At 48.2% G+C, this 21,759-nt stretch overlaps 1 protein-coding gene across 1 annotated transcript in view; it reads right to left on the bottom strand.

Moving 5' to 3' along the window:
• The window catches only part of OBSL1 (obscurin like cytoskeletal adaptor 1), an 88,536-nt gene extending 69,176 nt beyond the window's left edge, over positions 1-19,360 (bottom strand). The window contains exons 1-5 of the mRNA XM_060261610.1: positions 18,286-19,360; positions 13,584-13,853; positions 12,831-13,091; positions 6,928-7,233; positions 5,246-5,515 (exon numbers count right to left, since the gene is read on the bottom strand). Of these exons, the coding sequence (XP_060117593.1) occupies positions 5,246-5,515; positions 6,928-7,233; positions 12,831-13,091; positions 13,584-13,853; positions 18,286-19,327 (2,149 nt within the window). The 5' untranslated portion in view covers positions 19,328-19,360. The remainder of the gene's footprint in view (positions 1-5,245; positions 5,516-6,927; positions 7,234-12,830; positions 13,092-13,583; positions 13,854-18,285) is intronic.
• Positions 19,361-21,759: the final 2,399 nt, after the last annotated feature.

The raw sequence follows: 21,759 nt of genomic DNA, 5'->3' as shown, positions 1-21,759 counted from the left end.
AAAAGGGCTATTCAAACGAAATCATTATGACAGGGGAATTATGTTCCAAAGAGCAAATGTAAACCTGCTGAAGGATCCAAATTCTCAGACCTCACTTGCCGCTAGAAAGGTTTCAGCTGCAGGCAAAATCAAGGGAAATGTGTAACAGCTGGCTGCTCTGGTGCAGGAGGTCTTACTTTTCCCACATTCTGTTCAGAGCACAGCAGGGTTTTTTAGTGGGGGGGTGAATCTGTTGCATCAAAACAAAAGGCAGTCTTTGCAGCACCTTAAAGACTAACTGATTTCCTGAAGCATAAGCTTTCATGGACTAGAATCCATTAAGTCACATTTCATGCATTTCATATATGTACCTCAAGACACCTTTTGCTTTATGGCTGTACCTGTGTCCCGCCCAGCCCGGGCCGGGACTGGCAACCGGGCCACAGGCAACCGGGGGTCTACCCAGGGCAACTCTGGCAGCCCCCACCACCGAGCCCCAACATACCTCGACGGCGTGCAGCAAAGCGACACCGCCTGCAACGCCCACCGGCCCACACAGTCAGCGCGCCCGTCCCCGGGCATGGGAAATTGGCCACCTCGCAGCAGCAGCAGCAGCAAGAAAAGAGAGGTGCAGAAGGAGCTCGACGGGGGAGGAGGAAGGGGCCAGCAGACCAAGCCGTGGCGGTGCCCAACACTCCGCTATGACCGTGGACACCCCAGCAGCCCCAGAGAGGCCAAGCCCCGGAACGCCTCTCCTCGGCATCTGGGCTTATCAATGGGGCAGAGCCAGCTGGGGGTGGGACCTGGGGAGAGGGGAGGGATAAAAGGCCTGAGGGCCAAGAGGTTGGTGAGGAAGCTGACCGAGCAGAGGGGCTGCCAACAGAGAAAGACAGGAGTGCAAACGCAGCCGGAGGGGACAGGGAGCCAGAGATGCGGTAACCCGGCTCCCTCCCCCTATTTTGGAGACACCAGCGGGAGACCACAACAGGGCGGTCACAGGTAGAGGGGCTACAGCCACACAGAGGGTCCCGGGGGGGGGCGCCAGGGGCATGACAACGTGGTGGAGAATGTGGGCACAGACCCTGGCCTAGGATGGCCACGCCCCCATATACCCGTGCCACCGGGTTGGCAACCCGCCAGAACCGTGCCCCTGTCCTTTGAGTCCAGTTCCAGTGAGTCTTCTATGGACGAAGCAAGCGGCGACTCAGTGATAGAGGTGGAGCAGACGACTGCCATGGATACCAACCCTGCCCCCCTAGACCTGGCCCAGTTCGGGCAGTGGTTAGCCGACCAGCAGGCTCAGCTTCTTAGCAATGTCACTCAGCAACAGCAAATGGCCCAGGCAACTCTCGTGCGAGACCGCACGAATGATACCGTGGCTCCGGCCATAGAGGAGGAGAAGACAGACCCAGGAAAGGGCCCATCTACCTCAGATCCTCCCCCAATCGACATCCAGGAGGCATGGCCAGCAGACGCCCAATTCGTGGAGGCCCAGGCGGAAGACGAGGAATTAGACGCTCTGCAGAGGCATGAAGCGGTCCGCGACGGGGTTATCGTGGACAAGCAATGGAGTCGACGACTACCCCAGATCATCCATGAGGAAGGGTTATGGTTTCAAGAGGTAAAAGGGCAGTTAGGCCCTGGTAAACAACTGTTAGTCCCTCACCAGTACAGGCCGGAAGTCCTTCAGAGAGCCCACGATCACCAGTGAGCGGGCCACCAAGGGGTTAAGACACTCTGACCTGGGTCCTGGCCCACTTCTTTTGGCCTTCCTTGGCCCAAGTCATCCAGGCCTACTGTCACTCCTGCGACGTCTGCCAATGCCTAACGTCCTGAGCAGACCCCCACGCTCTGCTAGCCCCCTTGCCCATCGTGGGTACCCCTTTTGAGCAGGTGGCTATGGACTTCGTGGGGCCCCTGCCCCGAACACCAAGGGGGGCACGGTATATATTGGTCCTAATGGACTACGCCACCTGCTACCCGGAGGCCATCCCCCTGCCTAACATGAAGAGTGCTGGCATGGCCAGGGCACTAATACACTACTTCTCCCACATGGGGCTGCCCCAAGAAATACTCACAGACCAGGGAACGCCCTTTACAGCTGGCCTTATGCAGCAGGTTTGTCAGACATTGCACATTAAACACCTTCGTCCACCACCCCCAAACCGATGGGTTGGTGGAACGGATGAACCAATCACTAAAGGTGGTGCTGAAGAAGACGGCTTATGCTCACCCCACTGCCTGGGATCTATATCTGGACCCCTTGGTCTTCGCCATCTGAGAGACATCCCAAGCCTCACTCGGGTATTCCCCTTTCGAGTTGCTGTATGGGAGGCAGCCCCAGGGGATCCTAGGTCTGCTGGAGGAGCAATGGGGTACCCCTCAGTGTTCTCCAACAGTCCGGGTTTGACCACCCTGGTCAAACATAGAGTTGTAACATCCCCGGGCCAAGTAGCTTGTGCCCAGTGGAGGCCCATGCCCCAGAAGCGCTGGAACATCATCGCCCGGGAAGTGGGCTAGATGCACCACCTCAACATCATCGAACCATCCCAGAGTGATTGGCACAGCCCAGTGGTTCTCGTACCGAAACCCAATGGCAGCGTGCGCTTTTGTGTGGACTATCGGGAGGTTAATAAGTTGGCCAAATTCGACACCTATCCTATGCCCCACGCTGACATCCTCATTGACCAACTAGGGAAAGGGCTATTGGCAGGTACTCATGCACCCGGCAGACAGGGAGAAGACCACCTTCGCCACCCCCAGGGGCTCTTTCAATTCAAGAGAATGCCCTTTGGCTTGAACGGGGTAGCAGCAACTTTCCAACGGCTGGTGGATAAGGCATTGGTCCAGTGTGAGGGCTTCGCCTGCGCCTACATCGACGATATAATCATATGCAGCGCAACCTGGGAGGCCCACCTTACCCACCTGCACCAAGTATTGCAAGCCCTGAACGCCGCAGGGCTCCGCGCCAACCCTCAAAAAAGCAGGGACGGTGGCTCAGTGGTAGAGCATCTGCTTGGGAAGCAGAAGGTCCCAGGTTCAATCCCTGGCATCTCCAAAAAAGGTCCAGGCAAGTAGGCGTCAAAATCCTCAGCTTGAGACCCTGGATAGCCGCTGCCAGTCTGTGAAGACAATACTAACTTTGATGGACCAAGGGTCTGATTCAGTAGAAGGCAGCTTCATATGTTCATATGTTCACCTCAGCTTCCAGGAGCTTAAGTATCTGGGGCTCCTGGTTGGGAAAGGGCAGCTGCGGCCCCTGCCAGAGAAAAGCATAACGTTGGAGCAGCAACCACGCCCATGCACCAAGAAACAACTGTGATGCTTCTTAGGGTTCGCCGGGTATTACAGTAAATTCATACCCAACTTCGCAGCCTTAGCCACCCCTTTGAAGGACAGCCTCCATAAAACATGCTCGAACGTCCTCCAGTGGGAGACGGCCCAGGAAGTGGCCTTTGAGATGCTCCGCACCAGCCTTTCCTGGGAACCAGTGCTGCAAAATCCGGACTTCTCTTGGCCCTTTACATTACACACCGACGCCTCAGGGACTGGGATCAGGGCGGCTCTGTCCCAGGGAAACCCCAGGGAAGAATGCCCGGTGTTGTTCATCAGTCACAAGCTATTACCCACGGAGCGTGCTTACTCCACAATAGAAAAAGAAGCACTAGCAGTAAAATGGGCCATCGGGGTATTGAAATTCTACCTAACCAACAATCCCTTCCGTTTGGTAGTCGATCATGCCCCCCTTCTGTGGATGTCTAGGATGAAGGATAGCAACGACCGCATCCTCAGGTGCTACATGTCACTTCTTCCTTTTTGTTTCACAGTGCATCATCAAGCTGGGGCCAACCACCGCATGGCAGATTACCTCTCCAGACTCTTTGAGGACAATGCAGAGAAGCAAGAAACATGGAAGGGGGTGTGTCCTGCCCAGCCCAGGCCGGGACTCTGCGTGGAGCTCCTGCTAGTCTCCCTCCCCGGTCACAGGCAACTGGGGGGCTACTCAGGGCAACACTGGCAGCCCCCACCGCAGAGCCCCAACATACCTCGACGGCGTGCAGCAGAGCGATGCTGCCTGCAACAACCACCAGCCAACAAAGTCAGCGCACCCATCCCTGGGCGCGGGGAGATTGACCACCTCGCAGCGTCAGTGGTGGCGAGAGAAGAGAGGCACGCAAGGAGCTCGACGGGGGAGGAGGGAGGGGGCAGCAGACCAAGCCGCGGCGGTGCCCGACACTCTGCTATGGCCGTGGACACCCCAGCAGCCCCAGAGAGGCCAAGCCCCAGAACGCCTCTCCTCGGCATCCAGGCTTATCAACGGGGGTGGAGCCAGCCGGGGGTGGGACCTGGGGAGAGGGGAGGGAACTCCAAGAGGGATGAAAGGCCCAAGAGCCAAGAGGTCAGGGAGGAAGCTGGCTGATGTTGCAGAGGGGCTGCCAACAGAGAGAGACAGGAGCCCAAGCACAGCTGGAGGGGACAGAGAGCCAGAGGTACGGTAATCCGGCTCCCTCCCCCTATTTCTGAGACCTCAGGAGATACCAGCGGGAGACCACAAGGGGGCGGTTGCAGGTAGAGGGGCTACAACCATGCAGAGGGACTCCGGGAGGGGGCGCCAGGGGCACGACAACCAGGTAGGTGAATTCTTGGCCTGCTGGCTAAACTCAGTTGAAGAAAGAAGTCCTTTTCTCCCTTTCTCACAATACAAGCGCATTCAATGAAATTGCTGAGCAGTCAGGTTAGAACGGATAAAAGGAAGTACTTCTTCACCCAAAGGGTGATTAACATGTGGAATTCACTGCCACAGGAGGTGGTGGCGGCTACAAGCATAACCAGCTTCAAGAGGGAATTGGATAAAAATATGGAGCAGAGGTCCATCAGTGGCTATTAGCCACTTTGTGTGTGTGTGTACTGACCACTGTGTGATACAGAGTGTTGGACTGGATGGGCCATTGGCCTGATCCAACATGGCTTCTCTTATGTTCTTATGTGACACAGAGTGTTGGACTGGATGGGCTATTGGCCTGATCCAACATGGCTTCTCTTATGTTCTTATGTGACACAGAGTGTTGGACTTGATGGGCCATTGGCTTGATCCAACATGGCTTCTCTTATGTTCTTATGTGACACAGAGTGTTGGACTGGATGGGCCATTGGCCTGATCCAACCTGGCTTCTCTTGAGTTATTATGAGACACAGAGTGTTGGACTGGATGGGCCATTGGCCTGATCCAACATGGCTTCTCTTATGTTCTTATGTTCTTACTCACCTTGTACATGCAATACAGCACATTCCTTGACCCCAGTGGCCTCAAATCGCACCTTGGACTCCATGGCCGCTAACTGCACATTGTTGATCCGCATGGTGTGATCCACCCCACTTTGGGTGATCTGGCACTGCTGGTCTTCTTCCTCCAACCTTTTCCCATTCAAGAACCAGCTCCCACTTACAGCAGCTGAGAGCTGCGCTGAGAAAACAGCATCCTCGCCAACGTGAACCCAAACATCTTGTAGTCCTCTTTGCACACGAACCCTGGGAACTGAAAGAAAAGATGGAGCTTCAGGAGGAAAAGAAAAGACTGGATTTATACCCCACCCTTCACAATGGCTCAGTGGTAGAGCATCTGCTTGGGAAGCAGAAGGTCCCAGGTTCAATCCCCAGCATCTCCAACTAAAAGGGTCCAGGCAAATAGGTGTGAAAAACCTTAGCTTGAGACCCTGGAGAGCCGCTGCCAGTCTGAGTAGACAATACTGACTTTGATGGACCGAGGGTCTAATTCAGTATAAGGCAGCTTCATATGTTCATATATGTACCCGAAGGAGTCCCAGAGTGGCTTACAATCTCCTTTTCCTTCCCCTTCTCACAACAGACACCCTGTAGGCGGGGCTGAGAGAGCTTTCCCATAACTGCTCAAGTGGAACACTTCTGCGAGAACTTGTGACTGACTCAAGATCACACCAGCAGGTGCATATGGAGGAATGGGGAATCAAACCTGGTTCTCCCAGATAAGAGTCCACACACTTTACTGCTACACCAAATTCACTTCAAGGAGGTTGGCTTGAGAGGGGTAGTACATTCATGTATACAAGGCAAATGATGGAGTTCAGTTGTGAGAGAAAGTAAATGGGAGACAAGTAGTCTAGGACAGTGCCTAGCAGTTGGACAAACAGGCCAGTCCATATACAGAAGAACAACATTAAAACATTAAAAATCACAATACTCAGAAAACAGTGGGAGAATATATTTTTTTTTTCTTCCAAGAGAGTCTATTGCTGGCCTAAGAGTGGCAGTTCTTCTACAGAGAAGCTTCAAAGAGAGATTACAATGTGAGACTGCTGAATTCATCAACAAGTTCAGGACAATGGACCCAGAGGATTCTTATCTCATTACAGATGCAAATTTTCTACATTTCCCACCTCTATGCATGTCTTCCAGCTCTAATGAAACATTGTACTTCTGCATCCCGATTCTAGCTGACCCTTTTTAACACCCCTTCCACCTTCTGAAGGATCTTCTTACCTCTCTGTATTTGTGAAAGTGAACCAGACACAGTTTCAGGGCATGCAGATGAGTCCCACTGGCATCTCCTATTCTTAGCCACCGACGCTTAGCCAATAATGAGAATATGACCTCTCAAATTCAGGTGCCTTGCCTGAACATGCCATTGTAGGAGGTTCTTGGATGGCCTTCCCCTCAAATGGTGGGAGTCCTCTGACAATCAGGAGTCCTCAGCAAGGAAAGCAAGGAAGTCATAGTATCTATAGTGCTGCTACTACGTAGTGGAAGGGGTCTTTTCAGCTATAGAGATAACTGTGAAGGTGAAGTGGAAGACCAGGGAATGGCCAGTGATTTCATGGTGGAGTGGAAAAATGAGATGAGAAAATGGAGATACCTGCAGTGTCCATGCAAAAGAGGGTGCCCACTCACCATTAGGAAGCAAAGGAGGCTTACCAAGATGCACAGAGCCAGGAAATTCCACGTGCCCGCTGCACCCATATTGATTGGCAGAACACACGCGAAAGCAGTAGTCAGCCTCCTGAGGCACGCCATCACCTGGAACTTCAACTGTGCTGGCAACGTCCGTGGTGAGGCAATGCACCCACTCAGCATCTCCGACCGCTTGCCGTTCCAGGATGTAGCTGCTTGGTGGGCTGCGGTGAGCATCAGGTGGTGGACACCAAGTCAGAAGAGCAGCATTACTATGGGCCATACACATCCTGGCTGCCACAGGGGCACTTGGGGGGATCCTCTTGGCACCTCGAGAAAATAATATGACTTCTGTCATTTCTCAACATATGAACCTGGAAGTGCCATCCATCAGGATATGTCTACTACAGGTCACCAAAATTAATGGATCAGTGCAAGAGCACAGCAAGCTGGGATTTGCAAAACTTCCAGGTCGATTGTATTCTTATTTTTATCCTCCACTGTACTTCGGCACATGCATATACGCTGCCTTCCATATTCTCAGTCCAATTCAGGCATGTAACAAATTAAGCTATGCAACTGTTTTTGGGGGGTGGGAAATCACACCACCATTAACTGATAAGTCTCTAAGGCTCTCATGAGGAGCAAACTACATCTTACAAAGTCAACGTGATTCTCTCCCACCACCTTGCCTGCAAGACAGGTGCTGGGAGTTCCAACTGGACAAAGCACAGCTGCCAGATGCCAGTTCTGGGTTGGGAAATGGTGTAAAGAAGGAAGGCTTCAATTCCCTCTCCCCGCACATACTGCAATTCTGACCCAAATTGGACCTTATGTGCCTGGGAGTTGTTCTGAGTGTTGGAAGGACTTTGTGCTGTCTCTTAGCCTCAGACTTCAGAGGGGGGGCGGGCTACAAGAGAATCGATAGGCTGTTTCTATACTTAGGGTTGATTCTGATTTTATGAGCGTTGAATCTGCCTGCAGAAAACTCCTGTTCAAAAGTACTCTTGTAAAGTGAGGAGCAACTCTGGGGTGAAACTGCTTTCGGTGCCAATTCAAGAAAATGAGTGTATATGACTTAAGATAATGTAAAGCAAGACAGAAGTGATGGCAGAATGCAATGCAGATGAATATTTCAAAGGCGCACTAAGAGAGGATCTTCTGTCAAGTGCAGAAATAGCCGTAGATAGGCTAGGTCACTAAACATTCTTTCCATCTCTCCTCTGATGCTATCCCTTTGATGTGTAGATTGTTACTCTAAAGGAAATGCCCTTCCTTCTGGTCTTGACACCTCTCCCCACTATGCTAGCCTTCTCCATCTTGGCAGCATGAAAGCAGGACATGCCTACTTCGTCTCTATCCATTTTAGTTCGTTAGACTAGATTAGAATGGCGTTCCATTCAATAAAGGACTCTTGTTAGTTTTTCAAAGATAAAGAGGATCTGGGTGTAACTTTGTGTCTGGTCACCACACACACTCCAGATGGGCTTAGCTGCATTTTATGTGCCTTGAGCATTCTGCTAACTAAATAATCCAACACTGAGCACAGAATTCTCAGGGCACATCTGGTGGACTGGAACAAGGCAGACACAGGGTGGAGGAACAGAAGGACTACATAATCTATACTTGGGCCTTCAGTTTCAGTGTTTCTTTGCCAGTCAGCCTTTTAACAGAAGCTAAACACAGGTGCTGTTTCCTTGAGATGCGTGGCACAAATTATTAGAGAGTCAAGCCAAGTACAGACTCTAGAAAGTCAGCATTTGATAAGGGAAGGGAAGATGGCAAAACTGCCTCTCTTTTGTAATCCTGGGCCTGTCTTTTTGCCCCATTATGTATTTTGTGTAACGTTTTATAAATAATAATAGTTTGGGGAGCTGAAGATTGACCACTTGCCATGTCTCCCCAAATCTACCTGCTGTGCAGAGCAATACTCCAGAGCCTCAAAGACATGCCTTTGGAAGGTTGAGGGGGGTGGGCAGGGATGGAGGATGAGAACAATAAAGTGGCAAGTCAGAAAAAAAGGTTATGTAATTTCATCCTTCCTCCACTTCACTCTTTTTGTTTAAAAGGCTACCTACCGTATTTGCATTACAGGCATTTGTGAATAATGGAACGTAGGAGCTCAGAAATTAGCAGTTATACCAGAAGTATGAGGATTTCAGCGTGTGTATTTAAATTTAACTTTTCATAATCTAACCCAGAAGTATAATCTGAATGTGAGAATGCTGAATGTGGGGTTTTTATACTACAATTCTCAGGCTCCTTTTCCAGTGTTGGAAAAAAACAGTTCAAAATTTCTAGGTTCTAGCATCAGATTTTAAAGATATCTCAGCAACCAGGTTCGGGGGGATTTTTCCAAACATGTCCTATTTATTTCCATGAAAGGTGAACATTAGAAGTTGTCCTAATGCAACAAAGGTAGATTCAGGTGAGTGGTCATATTGCAGCGGAACAAAGTTTGAGTCCAGTGGCACCTTTAAGACAAAGTGGCACCTTTAAGACAAAGACACCTTTAAGACCTGAAGCAGCGGAACGAAGTTTGAGTCCAACGGCACCTTTAAGACAAACGAAGTTTTATTCTGGGTATAAGCTTTTGTGTGCATGCACACTTTATTAGATGCATAAACGTTGTTTTAACACAACAGAGTATGCTTGACCCAGCAGCCACTAACCTGGGGCATGAAAGCTGTCCCACAGGTTACTTTTGATGTACAGTAATTAATCTTTGTGTCAGGAAAAGCATGTATTTTTAGTTCACACCTGGTTGCATGAGTGGGTTTTTTTTTTTTGTCTGCTGTACATTGATTGTGGAGCCAAACTCTTCCCCCACTCCCTGCGCAGAAATCACAAAACCCCTGAGAGGGGGAAGGACTGCATCTGATAACCTATGCTATCCTCAGCCTCCATGTGTTAGAGGTCTTGTCTGTACAGGGATCTACCCAAATGCATGTAGGCTCTTATATGCCGTCTGAATCTTGAAAAATGCTTTGAGGATGCTCATGGGAAGGGAGCAGGGCAACCCCAACCTTCCACATACATATAGCTGCACATTCTTTGTGACCATATGAACAATGATGCAGTAGATCCTCATCTGTGTATAAGGGGCTAAGACAACAATCATGATTCTGTTGTATGTGTTATATATACATAGAGGTTTTCTCCTTCCATGCTATAAAAGTAATATAGGAAACAACCATTCTTTTATTCAGAACATTCATTTTCATTTTCTACTGTGACAAGACATGGACTGGCTCAGAGCTTTTCCATATTTTATGGATTAACAGAATGCATTGTGTCACCTATGAAATATGGCATGCCAATTCATAATGGGTACATGCACTATTATATGCACCAAAAAACTGCAGCCAAACATAGCTCTATGTATGCATGAACAGACCTTTCATGTTGCACACTGCTTGTACAATGCGTGTGTGCGGGGGTTGTTTTGTAGAAAATTAGGTGGTGGAGCTCATTAGCATAACCTATTTGCATATGCCGCCCCCCCCCCCCCAGCCAAAAGCAACCCGATGCAAGAAAGGAGAACCCTAGATGAGCAAGGCCTGCTTGGGTTAGCTAGACATCCTGGGGCTCTCCTTGGCCTCCCCCCCCCCTCCCCAGCAAGCCACCCGCCACCCAAAATCACATAAGAAGTGGAGAAAAGGTGGTGTGGGCTTCCCCAGGGGTTAATGAGGGCTGCTGGGGGCATGGCAAAGCCCCTGGTGGCTGGATGGCTGCCCGCTCTCCTAATCCAGGGATTGTTATGCAGCTGCACCTACTATTTAATGGACAAGGTAGGTGGGGAAGAAGAGGGGGAATCCTCAGAAAGGTTCAGGAGCTGTGCTCCCGTGAGCTCCTGCTGCATCTGAGGCCTCTGTGCGTGAATCCATAACATGTGAAGGGGAGGAAGTCCTCAGGAAGGACTTCTTAACCTGCACACCTCCTTGATGGGCTTAGATCCAAACTACAGACTACTAGCAATAGCACATTTCTTCTTCCTAAAAACTGGGCTTAAACCCCGCCCCACCCCCACCTCCGAAAAACAGCCTGTGAGGTTGCCCTTGAGCTGAAGCGGGCACTGGAAGAAAGAGTTGTTCACTTCCCCTCTGCACACACCAGCAGCTGGGGACGGCCAAATTTTGAGCAAACAGCAGGAGGGTTTAAAGGCCCCACCCTCCCTGCTCCAGGGCTGCTTTCCAGGAACAAAACAAATTCATCCATCAGGAGAAAGGAACACATAATCCCAAGGAGCAGGAAGTTATAAAGATTGTTGGACTGCATTAGAAACTGAAAATAAAAAAGCTTCTGTCAGCAAGGTTTACTCTATACGTGATTGGCTTTGTTGCTGATGCATTCTGAATACAAAAACTCTTCACAGATCATGGCCAGAAAGTCTCAGAAGTAGCTAGTTTGTAGATTAGCTGCTTTCATCTTCCTTGTGCTGTTACATTCCACAGCCATTTTGACCCTCATTTCTCCGGAGAAATTCCTCGGAAGATAAGCCCTGGTGGTCTGTGCAGAGTTGCCACAGGATAATAGATAAGAGGCAGCACAAAACCAGAATTCAGGGCTCAGGGCAGACAGGAGGGGAGATTTAACTGAATTTGAAAATTGGCAACATTTTAGAGCTTTAATTCCGCTTTTTGACTTCTTAACATTCTTAATTTTTTACAAATGAAATCTCAATTTCAGTCACATTTTGATGAAAAGGTGCTCCACTCTGGCTACTGAATTTTAGGGCATTCATGTTAAGGATGAATTTACCAGATTAAATGTCCTTTTAAAAAAACACTACATCCAACAGTGTGCATTAGTGATACTGCATAAAATCAAGCTAGGAGACTATTCCAGCTCCCCCTACCCCTACCCCCCCACACACATTTTTGCTTTAAAGAAAATTATAATTGCATTGGAAAATGACTGATGGAAACTGAATCTTCAATCATGTCTTAGTAACTTTGGGACTTAGCACTTCTTCTCATATAATTTATTTATGTCCCATTTACAATATTTATATGCCATCCTTCCTTTAGAAACCCGAGAGCTACTTTCATCACACCTCCCAGAGATCTCCTCTCCATTCAAGTCCACTGGGGTAAGAAGGATCTGATATAAAAGTGGACATAACCTTTGCTCACCACAGACCAACTACAGATATAGGAGCTAAACATTACAATATTGATTTAGCAGCCTGGGCAATTCCTGATAGGGACACCAGCCTCCAGGTGGGACCTGAAGATCCCTCATCTCCAGACTACAGAGTTCAGTTTCCCTGAAGAAAGTGGAGAGTGGACTCTATGGCATTACACCCATTGATGTCCCTGTCCTTCCCAGGCTTCATCCCCAAATCTCCAGGATTTTCCCAAACTACACCTGGAAACCCTAAACCCCATCCCCTGCTGGAAATCAGGGGAGATCTAGCAACCTTACAACTCCATGCTGGGAAATTCCTGTAGATTTGGAGGTGCATCCTGGGAAAAGGGAGGTTTGGAGAGGAGAGAGAGCTCAGCAGGGTATAATGCCTGAGGGTCCACCCTCCAAAGCAGCCCCCTTTTTTTTTCCTTCAGGGAACAAATCTCTGTAATCTGGGAGATCTCCAGGTCCTACCCTCAAACTGGCAAACCCAGTACCAGTTCAGTATAATTTCCACACAAATGCACCCTGATTCCCAATGCCCTCCATTAGTCAAGATCCATCTCTGGCCTACTGTCTGAAGCTTTGCATCACACAAGTTGAAACTGAAACTAGATTCTGGAGTTCCAGTTGGAATTAGGAGAAATCTCCCTTACAGGGGATATCAGCCCCAGATAGAAGCACAAGAAATATAATTGGGAGGTGGGGGGAGACTGTCTGGAGGTCATTCAGAAGCAAGGGGTTATATGATTTGCATGATTTGCTCTCAGTAAGGCTCATCTTCACCTCCTACTCACATTTGACACGGAGCTGAGACGAAGTCTGTGACTCGCCCACTGTGAAAGTGATGACGCCTGCATCATGCCGTGTCACTTGTACCAAGACCAACAGATGGGTTTTACCGAAGCTCCTAATCAGGGTGTGTGGTGCCTCCACGAGTTCCTGCCCATTCCGTCCCCAACTTGACGCCTCCGCAAGTTCCCGTGTCTCCACACAGAAGGCAGCATTCTCCCCTTCCATCACATCCAGCTTCCGTGGCAGACGCTTTACAATCATGCCTGAGGGAAAGAGTTAGGCAATTACAACAGCATCAGGAGCCTCCAACACAATGCAGTTACTTCAGGGTTATCAGAAAGGGGGGGTGTCTGCTGGGCACTCCATTACTCCCTATGGAGACTGGTTCCCATAGGGTCGAATGGAGAATTAATCTATGGCTATCTGGGACTTTGTGGGGGGTTTTAAAGGTAGAGGCACCAAATTTTCAGCATAGCATCTGGTGCCTCTCTTCAAAACACCCCCAAGTTTCAAAAAGATTGAACCATGGGGTCCAATTCTATGATCCCCAAAAGAAGGTGCCCCCATCCTCCATTATTTCCAAATGGAGGAAAGTCATTTAAAAGCTGCGAGGTCCCTTTAAATGTGACGGCCAGAACTCCCTCTGGAGTTAAATCCTGCTTGTCATCAACCTTGCTCCTGGTTCCACCCCTCAAAGTCCCCAGATATTTCTTGAGCTGGCAACCCTAGCAAATAACCCTCCACATTCTCCTCACCATGAACTGAGAGTTCCGCAACACTGCGACCTTTGCCTGCCATCTCACATAAGTAGATGCCATCATCATCAGCCCGAGCATCCCGCACAGTCAGCCGCCGTAGCAAGCCTTGCTCTTCCATCAGGTATTTGGGACTGGGCTGCAGGCGCTTGTCTTCAAGATACCACACTGTAGGGATGGTCTCTAGAGGTACCTGACACTCTAACACTGCATCCTGGCGTTCCAGCACTTCCACATCCAGCAAAGACATCTGGAACCGCAGCCGAGGTTCTATGAGTAAAAGACAGGAAAGGGCTAAGCTGTAGGGAGGATCTGAGCATTGGGCAAGGCCCATCACCACCAAATGCCCAGGGAACTGCAAGGTCCTGCTACAGAGAAAGCCAGAGTGCTGGAATCCAGACAAATGTCACCCCTTTCCTTCAAACTTCCACTCCTTTTATTACCCTCCAACCTCAGCCTTCCTCATCTTTTCTTTCACAAACAACTGTAGTTCCATTTTTCCCTTCAGGCAACATCGTTAGTTTACACAGGGCTCTTCTTCCTACAGTCTGGAAAGACCACCTGTTGAACACCCCATCAATGTTTTTGTGCTGCACATATTATCCACACATACACAAAGGTGCACTTACCCATTAGCCTATTCTGAGAAAGTACCAAGCCCTAAGGCCCTTTGCTGTAGGAAGCGATCAATAATGAAAACATAGAACTTAACGAACAAGGAATCTCACCGTTTATCATGCCCATTTAAACAAACATTAGCAATCTCACCCACCATCTTTGTAGAGTATTTTGTCACCAAATTAAGAAAGGCAGGATTAATATAAGGGCTTTAACACAACTCCCCAAGTTGTCCTGAGGAAATTCATTGCGGCATGTTCAATGGGTGTCTGCTCCTACTTTATTTGTCTTCGGGGAGGCAGAAGAAGGGCTCGTCCTGATCCTTCTCCCAAGGGTTATTCTGAGAGGTAGCAGAGTGCTAAATAAACTGCATGTGGTATCTTTAGCACTCTTCGAGGCCCAGTGCAAGGAACACCCACCACCACACAATATCCCAAGGGGACAGAAACATTTCTGCGGGAACCAACAATAGCAAATAACCCTGAAAATAAACAGAAGTCCTTTGGATGGTCCACTTTAGTTCAGTTAAGTTCTTTTTAAAAATCCAGATTTATTTCAGTTTGAAAACAAGAGGTCAGGACCCAGAAGCCCTTCCCTTTAACCACTCTGAACTTTCTTGTGGGGACCCTCTATAAAGTTTTTTGTTGGAAAGAGAAATGCACTTTCCACCCAATCAAGGACACTTCAGCTTTTATTCGCATGGCCCCAAGGCTGAGAGCTGGAAGTGAGAACAGGCCTGGCATAAATTAAATCCTAGGCGAGCCTCTGTTCATATTATTAGGGCAGGATGACAAAAAAGAATCTTCCAAAGTGATCAAATTTTAAAGAGAGAACACTGTAGAAATAACTGGGGGGATCTGATCTAGATGAGGTGGTAAAGCTAGTATTATTGTACCCAGTTCAGACTGCTGGTAGTAATGACGGCAGTCATGTTTGAACACACCTTCTCCGAAAGCAAACATTTTAGAAAGAAAACTAGTCTAGAACTCCTTTTTTCCAACGCCAAGTTTTTAATGTGTGGGGAGTATTTTATATGGGAGAGGATTCAATCTCACACAGTCCTCCAATCTGCAGTGATATACATACAGTGAAATTCAGTTTTTCCACCTCATTTGTTCTCTGTGTGGTCCAGGTGTTAAATAATCCTCCCTACTATGTCTTCCTCTGTTGACTAGAACTACAAGAATACTGCCTATTCAATATTTTAATAGGCCACTTTGGGTCCAGTTCTTTCCTCTGCCCAAGTAATTCACTGTTACTACCCCCTGCTCCTTCCTAGGGAAATTTTTCTTTCTAGCCTTCATCCCCTCAGGTTCTTGTAATGACAAATGTTTTGCCTATTTTTAAAAAGTTCCGATGAATGTACACACTCCAAACTCCCTGGGTAACGTTCCATAGCATGGCTATTCTTACGGACAAAAAAATCTTCCTGGTATTTAATCTCCTGTTTTGGGTAAGGCCCAATTCCCCCCTCATCTACTGCGAGCTCACAGAACAGTTGGTTTCCTTCCTATTCACGGCAGCCTATGACATATAACTGATGCCTGTTATCACATATTCACCCCCCCCCCTCCATCTTCTCCTGCCAGGCTAAACAAGCCTTCCTCTTGTCTCTCTCCTCAGCCCAGCAGCATTCCATACCTTTTATCAGCACTGTTGCTCTCCTCTGAACCCCCGCCCAAATCCTGGAGTAGGTAAGGGCTTTGAGTCCGTGCCTCAAATACGCCAACCCATATATGTCAAATGTTCCCACGTGCCTTCCTTTGCCTTATTTTAACCAAATACCCTATCGTTCCCATTGATAAATGCAGGATATATGTTATGGAACATAACAAAGAACTTAAGCTTCCATAGGAAAGGGAAGGTCCCCTGTGCAAGCACCAGCTTCCATAAGGGGTGTGCTAAAGGCTCTTGAATACCCCAGACACCAGCACTGGCAGAATTGCCTGTTGTTGACTCTGACATAGCCCGTTACCTTTAACACACTCTTGCCTCAGAGACCAAGGCCTAGATTACCTAAACAACAGAAAAAGGAGTGAAACTGTACCTACAGTGTCTCTAACACTTCAGACTGTTTAAAAGGGAGGAGTCACAAGATAAGTCTCTCCTTCTCTCTTCTCTTCCCCCAGAAGTACTTCTGTGTGAATAAGGATATAGGGTTGCCACCTTTGGGTTGGGATGGGAAATTCCTGGATATGTCTGTGGAGGGCAAGGTTTGGGGAGGGGAAGGACCTCAGCAGGGCATAATGTCATACAGTCCATCTTCTACAGCAGCCATTTTTCCCAGGGGAAACTGATCTCAATAGTCTGGAGATCAGTTGTAATTCCAGGAGTTTTCCAGGCCCCACCTGGAGGCTGGTAAGCCTATGAGGATCACTCCAACATATGTGAACCCCACATGCATCTAGTGGTACAATTCAGGAAGAATGTTTACCACCTCATTTATCATATGTTTGTATGAACTAGGCCTCAGGTTCTACTAGCTTGCAAATTAACTGCCCTTCCTTATGTTTCTGAACTAGGGTTGCCAAGTCCAATTCAAGAAATATCTGGGGACTTTGGGGGTGGAGCCAGGAGACGTTAGGGGTGGAGCCAAGGTCAAGGTTGTGACAAGCATAATGGAACTCCAAAGGGAGTTCTGGCCATCACATTGAAAGGGACGGCACACCTTTTCAATGCCTTCCTTCCATAGGAAATAATGAAGGATAGGGGTACCTTCTTTTGGGGCTCACAGAACTGGGCCCCCTGGTCCAATCTTTTTGAAACTTGGGGGGGGGTATTTTGGAGAGAGGCACTAGATGCTATACTGAAAATGTGGTGCCTCTACCCCAAAAAACAGCCCACCCCTAGAGCCCCAGATACTCACAGATCAATTCTCCATGATTTTCTATGGGAATAAATCTCCATAGGGAATAATAGAGTTCCCAGCAGACATTTCCACCCCCCGCTTTCTGACAACCCTGAAGCAGGGGGAGGGTCTCCAAACCGGGGGCTCCCCTGCCCCCACCTGGGGATTGGCAACCCTATTCTGAACCATGGTTATCCTCAATATGGAGGAGTAGCTTCCTGCCAAACTGCCTTTACAGGCAACTGTCCCTTATGCCATATACCCCTTTCTTGAGATAGGAAACATTTCCTGTCCAGCCTTATACTTGGCATCTGCACTGGCACTGGCTGAATGCCCAAACCACTCAGCACTTCATGGGCACTGTCACTGGCAAGTGACATGTATTTTCCATTTCTGGCAAGACCCTCAGGAATGTACCAGAAGGGTCACCCAGGCACCTCAGCAGACAACTGTCAGAAAGCAAGACTCTGGTTGCTAACTTTACCATTCTTACACACAGCGCAAGGTGGCTGGTGGCGTTATGGACTCAAAGGGCGTTTTCACACTCACCTTCAGCAGGCGCGACCCCCCTCTTCACCGCGCAGGATCTGCGCGGATTTCGCACTAAATGCCGCGGAGCAGCCAGAAGAGCCGGAAGCTCACGTCGCAAAAGCCGCGCAAACGGAAACTGCTTTTTGGCGGTTTACGTTTGAGCGGCTTTTGCGCCGGGAGCTTCCGGCTCTTCCGGCTGCTCTGCGGCATTTAGTGCGAAATCCGCGCAGATCCTGCGCGGTGAAGAGGGGGGTCGCGCCGGCTGAAGGTGAGTGCGAAAACACCCAAAGACTTCCTGTTTGCCAGCTTCATATGAATGCTTCCTAGCCTGTTCTCGTTCTCTCAAGGAGATTTCCAGCTCTGGCACTTGTGCCTCGTTATTGTATCATGACTTTTATTTAAGTAATAAACACTGTGACATTCTGTCCTGGAGCCACTATCTCCTGGTGTTCTCAGTGGGTTGGCCAAGCTTCTATAATTTCATCCCTGTGGATAATATGTAATCTAATAAGAAAACTGCTCTCTCTGTTCTTTAGGAGTGATTGGCTGTACTTTTCAAGTTTTATCCTCCAACGTTTACTAAGTGTCTTCATTTTACTGTCAAAGAATAACTGTCCTCATCCATGGTATTCCCTTCAAGGGAGGGCTGAGACCCAGCCTCCCCAACACATACACAGCATTGTCTTTGCTCCCTATAGGGGGTACCTTTGACATGAAGACGCACTGCGCTTAGTGTATGGCCAGCCGTATTGCAGGCTGTGCACACATAGAGCCCACAGTCCTGTGCTGTGCAGTAAAGCACCTTGAGGATAAAGTAGCCTTCCCTGTCTTCATAGAGCAGATGCCTCCTTCCAGGGGACAGCACCTTCCCATCCTTCTGCCAGACTATCTCTGGCTTGGGCTTGCCAGTTACATAGCATCGAAACTTTGCATGTTTCCCTTCGTTCACAGTAAAAGCCTTTGCAGCGGGTAGGCTTGGGAACACCTCTCCATTCTGCCTGGCTTCTGGTATCACGTTCTGCCCAGGGCGATGTCTCTGCTGCTTATCATCATGTACCTCTGGCTGCTTCTTGAAATGACAGTTTTGGGATGCATTCTGAAATATGCCATTATGAGGCACACACAGTGCAGAGTCTACCAGGAGCGCTGCTGCAGCCACAGCCTCTCCAAAACTGTTCAGTGCCCGGCATACATAGACCCCTGCATCTGGGAGACGGGTGTTGTAGATGTACAGGGAGTGCCAGTCGCCAGGCTCCGCACTCACTTTGTAATGGCTGCTCTCAAAGATATCTGTCAGTTTACGGCCATCCTTTTCCCACTCAAGCTGCCCGGCTGAGACCCTGCAAGCAAATGTCACATCCTCTCCTCGGGTTACCCGTGCTGAGACTGGCCTGTTCAGAAAGATTGGAGGTTGGGTGTCTTGATCTCCTGTGGGTTTCAGTTCTGCTGTCTCCACTTTGAGGGTAGCAGCGGCATAGGTTTCACCCACAGTGTTTTTGGCTTTGCACACATAGCGTCCACTGTCCGCTGGGCCAGCCTGAGAAACCAGGAGGCTGTATGCATCTCCATCAGTCTTCACAAACATCCGACCTGAGGGCAACTCCAGCAGAGAGCCATCCTTCTCCCAGGCAACGCTGGGGCGTGGTTCACCAGCCACCTGCCATTTCAGGATTGCATTGGTACCACTTTGTACTGTGAAAGTGCGAGGGTAGGCAAGAAATCGGGGGGCTCCTCCAAAGGCATCCATTCCTGGATCACTCACAAAGTAGCTGAGGCCAGGGACCTACAGAAAGTCAGATCAAGAAAGGATTATAGCTAGAACTGAACACATTTGCTGACATTTGAGAACTGATAGATCCCAGCGGGCAGCCGTGCTGGTCTGAAACAGTTGAACAAAGCAGGAGTCAAGATGCACCTTTAAGACCAACCAATTTTTATTTAGAACGTAAGCTTTCGTGTGCTCTTAAGCACGCTTCATCAGACGAGGAATCCAGCACAGTGAGCAAAGCCATACATAGCTGAGCAGAGCCATACATAGCGGGTAGGCAGTGGCCCAGAATGCAACATGCTACAGATTTAGGAACCAATGACAGTGAAGTGAAATTATCTGGTAGGCAGTGGTTTAGAATGTAAAATGGTACAATGACAGAATAGTAAAATTAAGAAATTGAGCAAACCTTTGATATGGGTAGCATGAGCATGCGAAAGCAACAAAACAGTAGTATGTCAAAATGTGAGATTGTCTGTCAATGACAATGGGAGATGGGTTCAATATATGTAATGGGATAAGCAACCAAAGTCCCTGTTTGAGTGTGTCAATACAGCTAAAAGAGAAATACATTTGGATAGTGATGTTCTCGTCCACCTGATTTACTTTTTTACATGTAAACATAATTCTAGTTTGCCATAGGGAAAAGGAATACAATAAAATATAGTGAAAATGGGTAAAGCATATGTAATGAGATATACAGCCAATAGCCCTATTTTGAGTATGTCAATACAAATAATTATACTGATACACAATTCTAAAAGACAGACATATTGGAATACTGTGGATGTATAGCTATACTCACTGAGATTCTGGATTCACAACCCACTCTCAGTGAGTATAGCTATACATCCACAGTATTCCAATGTGTTTCTCTTTTAGAATTGCATATAAGTATAATTATTTGTACTGACATACTCAAAATAGGGATATTGGCTGTATATCTCATTACATATGCTTTACCCATTTTCACTATATTTTATTGTATTCCTTTTTCCTATGGCAAACTAGGATTATGTTTACATGTTAAAAAGTAAATTAGGTGGACGAGAACATCACTATCCAAATGTATTTCTCTTTTAGCTGTATTGACACACTCAAACAGGGACTTTGGTTGCTTATCCCATTACATATATTGAACCCATCTCCCATTGTCATTGACAGACAATCTCACATTTTGACATACTACTGTTTTGTTGCTTTCGCATGCTCATGCTACTCAGATCAAAGGTTTGCTCAATTTCTTAATTTGACTATTCTGTCATTGTACCATTTTACATTCTAAACCACTGCCTACCAGATAATTTCACTTCACTGTCATTGGTTCTTAAATCTGTACCATGTTGCATTCTGGGCCACTGCCTACCCGCTATGTATGGCTCTGCTCAGCTGTGTATGGCTTTGCTCACTGTGCTGGATTCCTCGTCTGATGAAGTGTGCTTAAGAGCACACGAAAGCTTACGTTCTAAATTAAAATTGGTTGGTCTTAACGGTGCCCCTTGAGTCCTGATTTGTTCATTTGAGAACTGAATCCTTCTCTGGATTCACAACCACATTGGGAGAGATTTGGTGCTTAATTTGGAATATAGAAAAGTGGCATGGTGAAATGTGAGCACTTCTCTGTGCATCATCTCACAACTATTCCCCCCCCCCCAAAACCACTGCTAAATTCACTTTCAGAAGTTTTGCAGTAGTGTGGAGGTATTTATGTCCACTTGCTTGCTTGTTTGTTTTTTCTTCATTTATAGACACATGTGAATTACAAGTTGTCATTGCACCACATGGCAAATTAACACTAAACCCATATTGCTTTCAGATTGGTTGTTTGAACAATCTCATGGAATGACATAGATCTGTGTTGTCAGCCCAAGCCAATCCTGCTAGATGAGCACCATGGTATGCCTAGATCGGAAAGGATTCAAAATGACCAAGGAGCAAGCTGAGTCAATCCCCGGAGGCTGTGCTGGTGGAAGGGGATGGGTCTTGACCTGAAAGCCTCCCCAGAGGGCAGCAGTAGCAGCAAGGGAAGAAGCAAGCATGTGGTTGCCAGCTTCATTTATGGAAATTTCTCAAGATTTTGTTGTGGAGCCTGGGTAGGGGAAAGCCTGGGGGGAGAGGTACCTCAGTGGGATACAATACCACAGACCACCCCCCCCCCCCAAAGCTGCTATTTCCTCCAGGGATACTGATCTCTGTAGGAGATCTCTGTAGGCCCCACCTGGAGGCTGATCACCATACACCTGCAGTGTCACCAAACCTCATCAAACCTGGCTTGCCTCTGACCATCAGGACAGTGGCCCACTAGGAACTTTCCTATTAACTGAAACGCCCATTCCTGATTTTGATAGTGCCTGTTAATCAATAAGGAAGCTAACAAGCAGAAGATGCTGCTGTGGGACCAGGTGTTAGAC

Source organism: Heteronotia binoei, chromosome 21 (assembly GCF_032191835.1).
Source record: "Heteronotia binoei isolate CCM8104 ecotype False Entrance Well chromosome 21, APGP_CSIRO_Hbin_v1, whole genome shotgun sequence".
Lineage (NCBI taxonomy): Eukaryota > Metazoa > Chordata > Lepidosauria > Squamata > Gekkonidae > Heteronotia > Heteronotia binoei.
The sequence above is the reverse complement of the archived record's forward strand: the minus strand, read 5'-3'. Positions and strand labels throughout refer to the sequence as shown.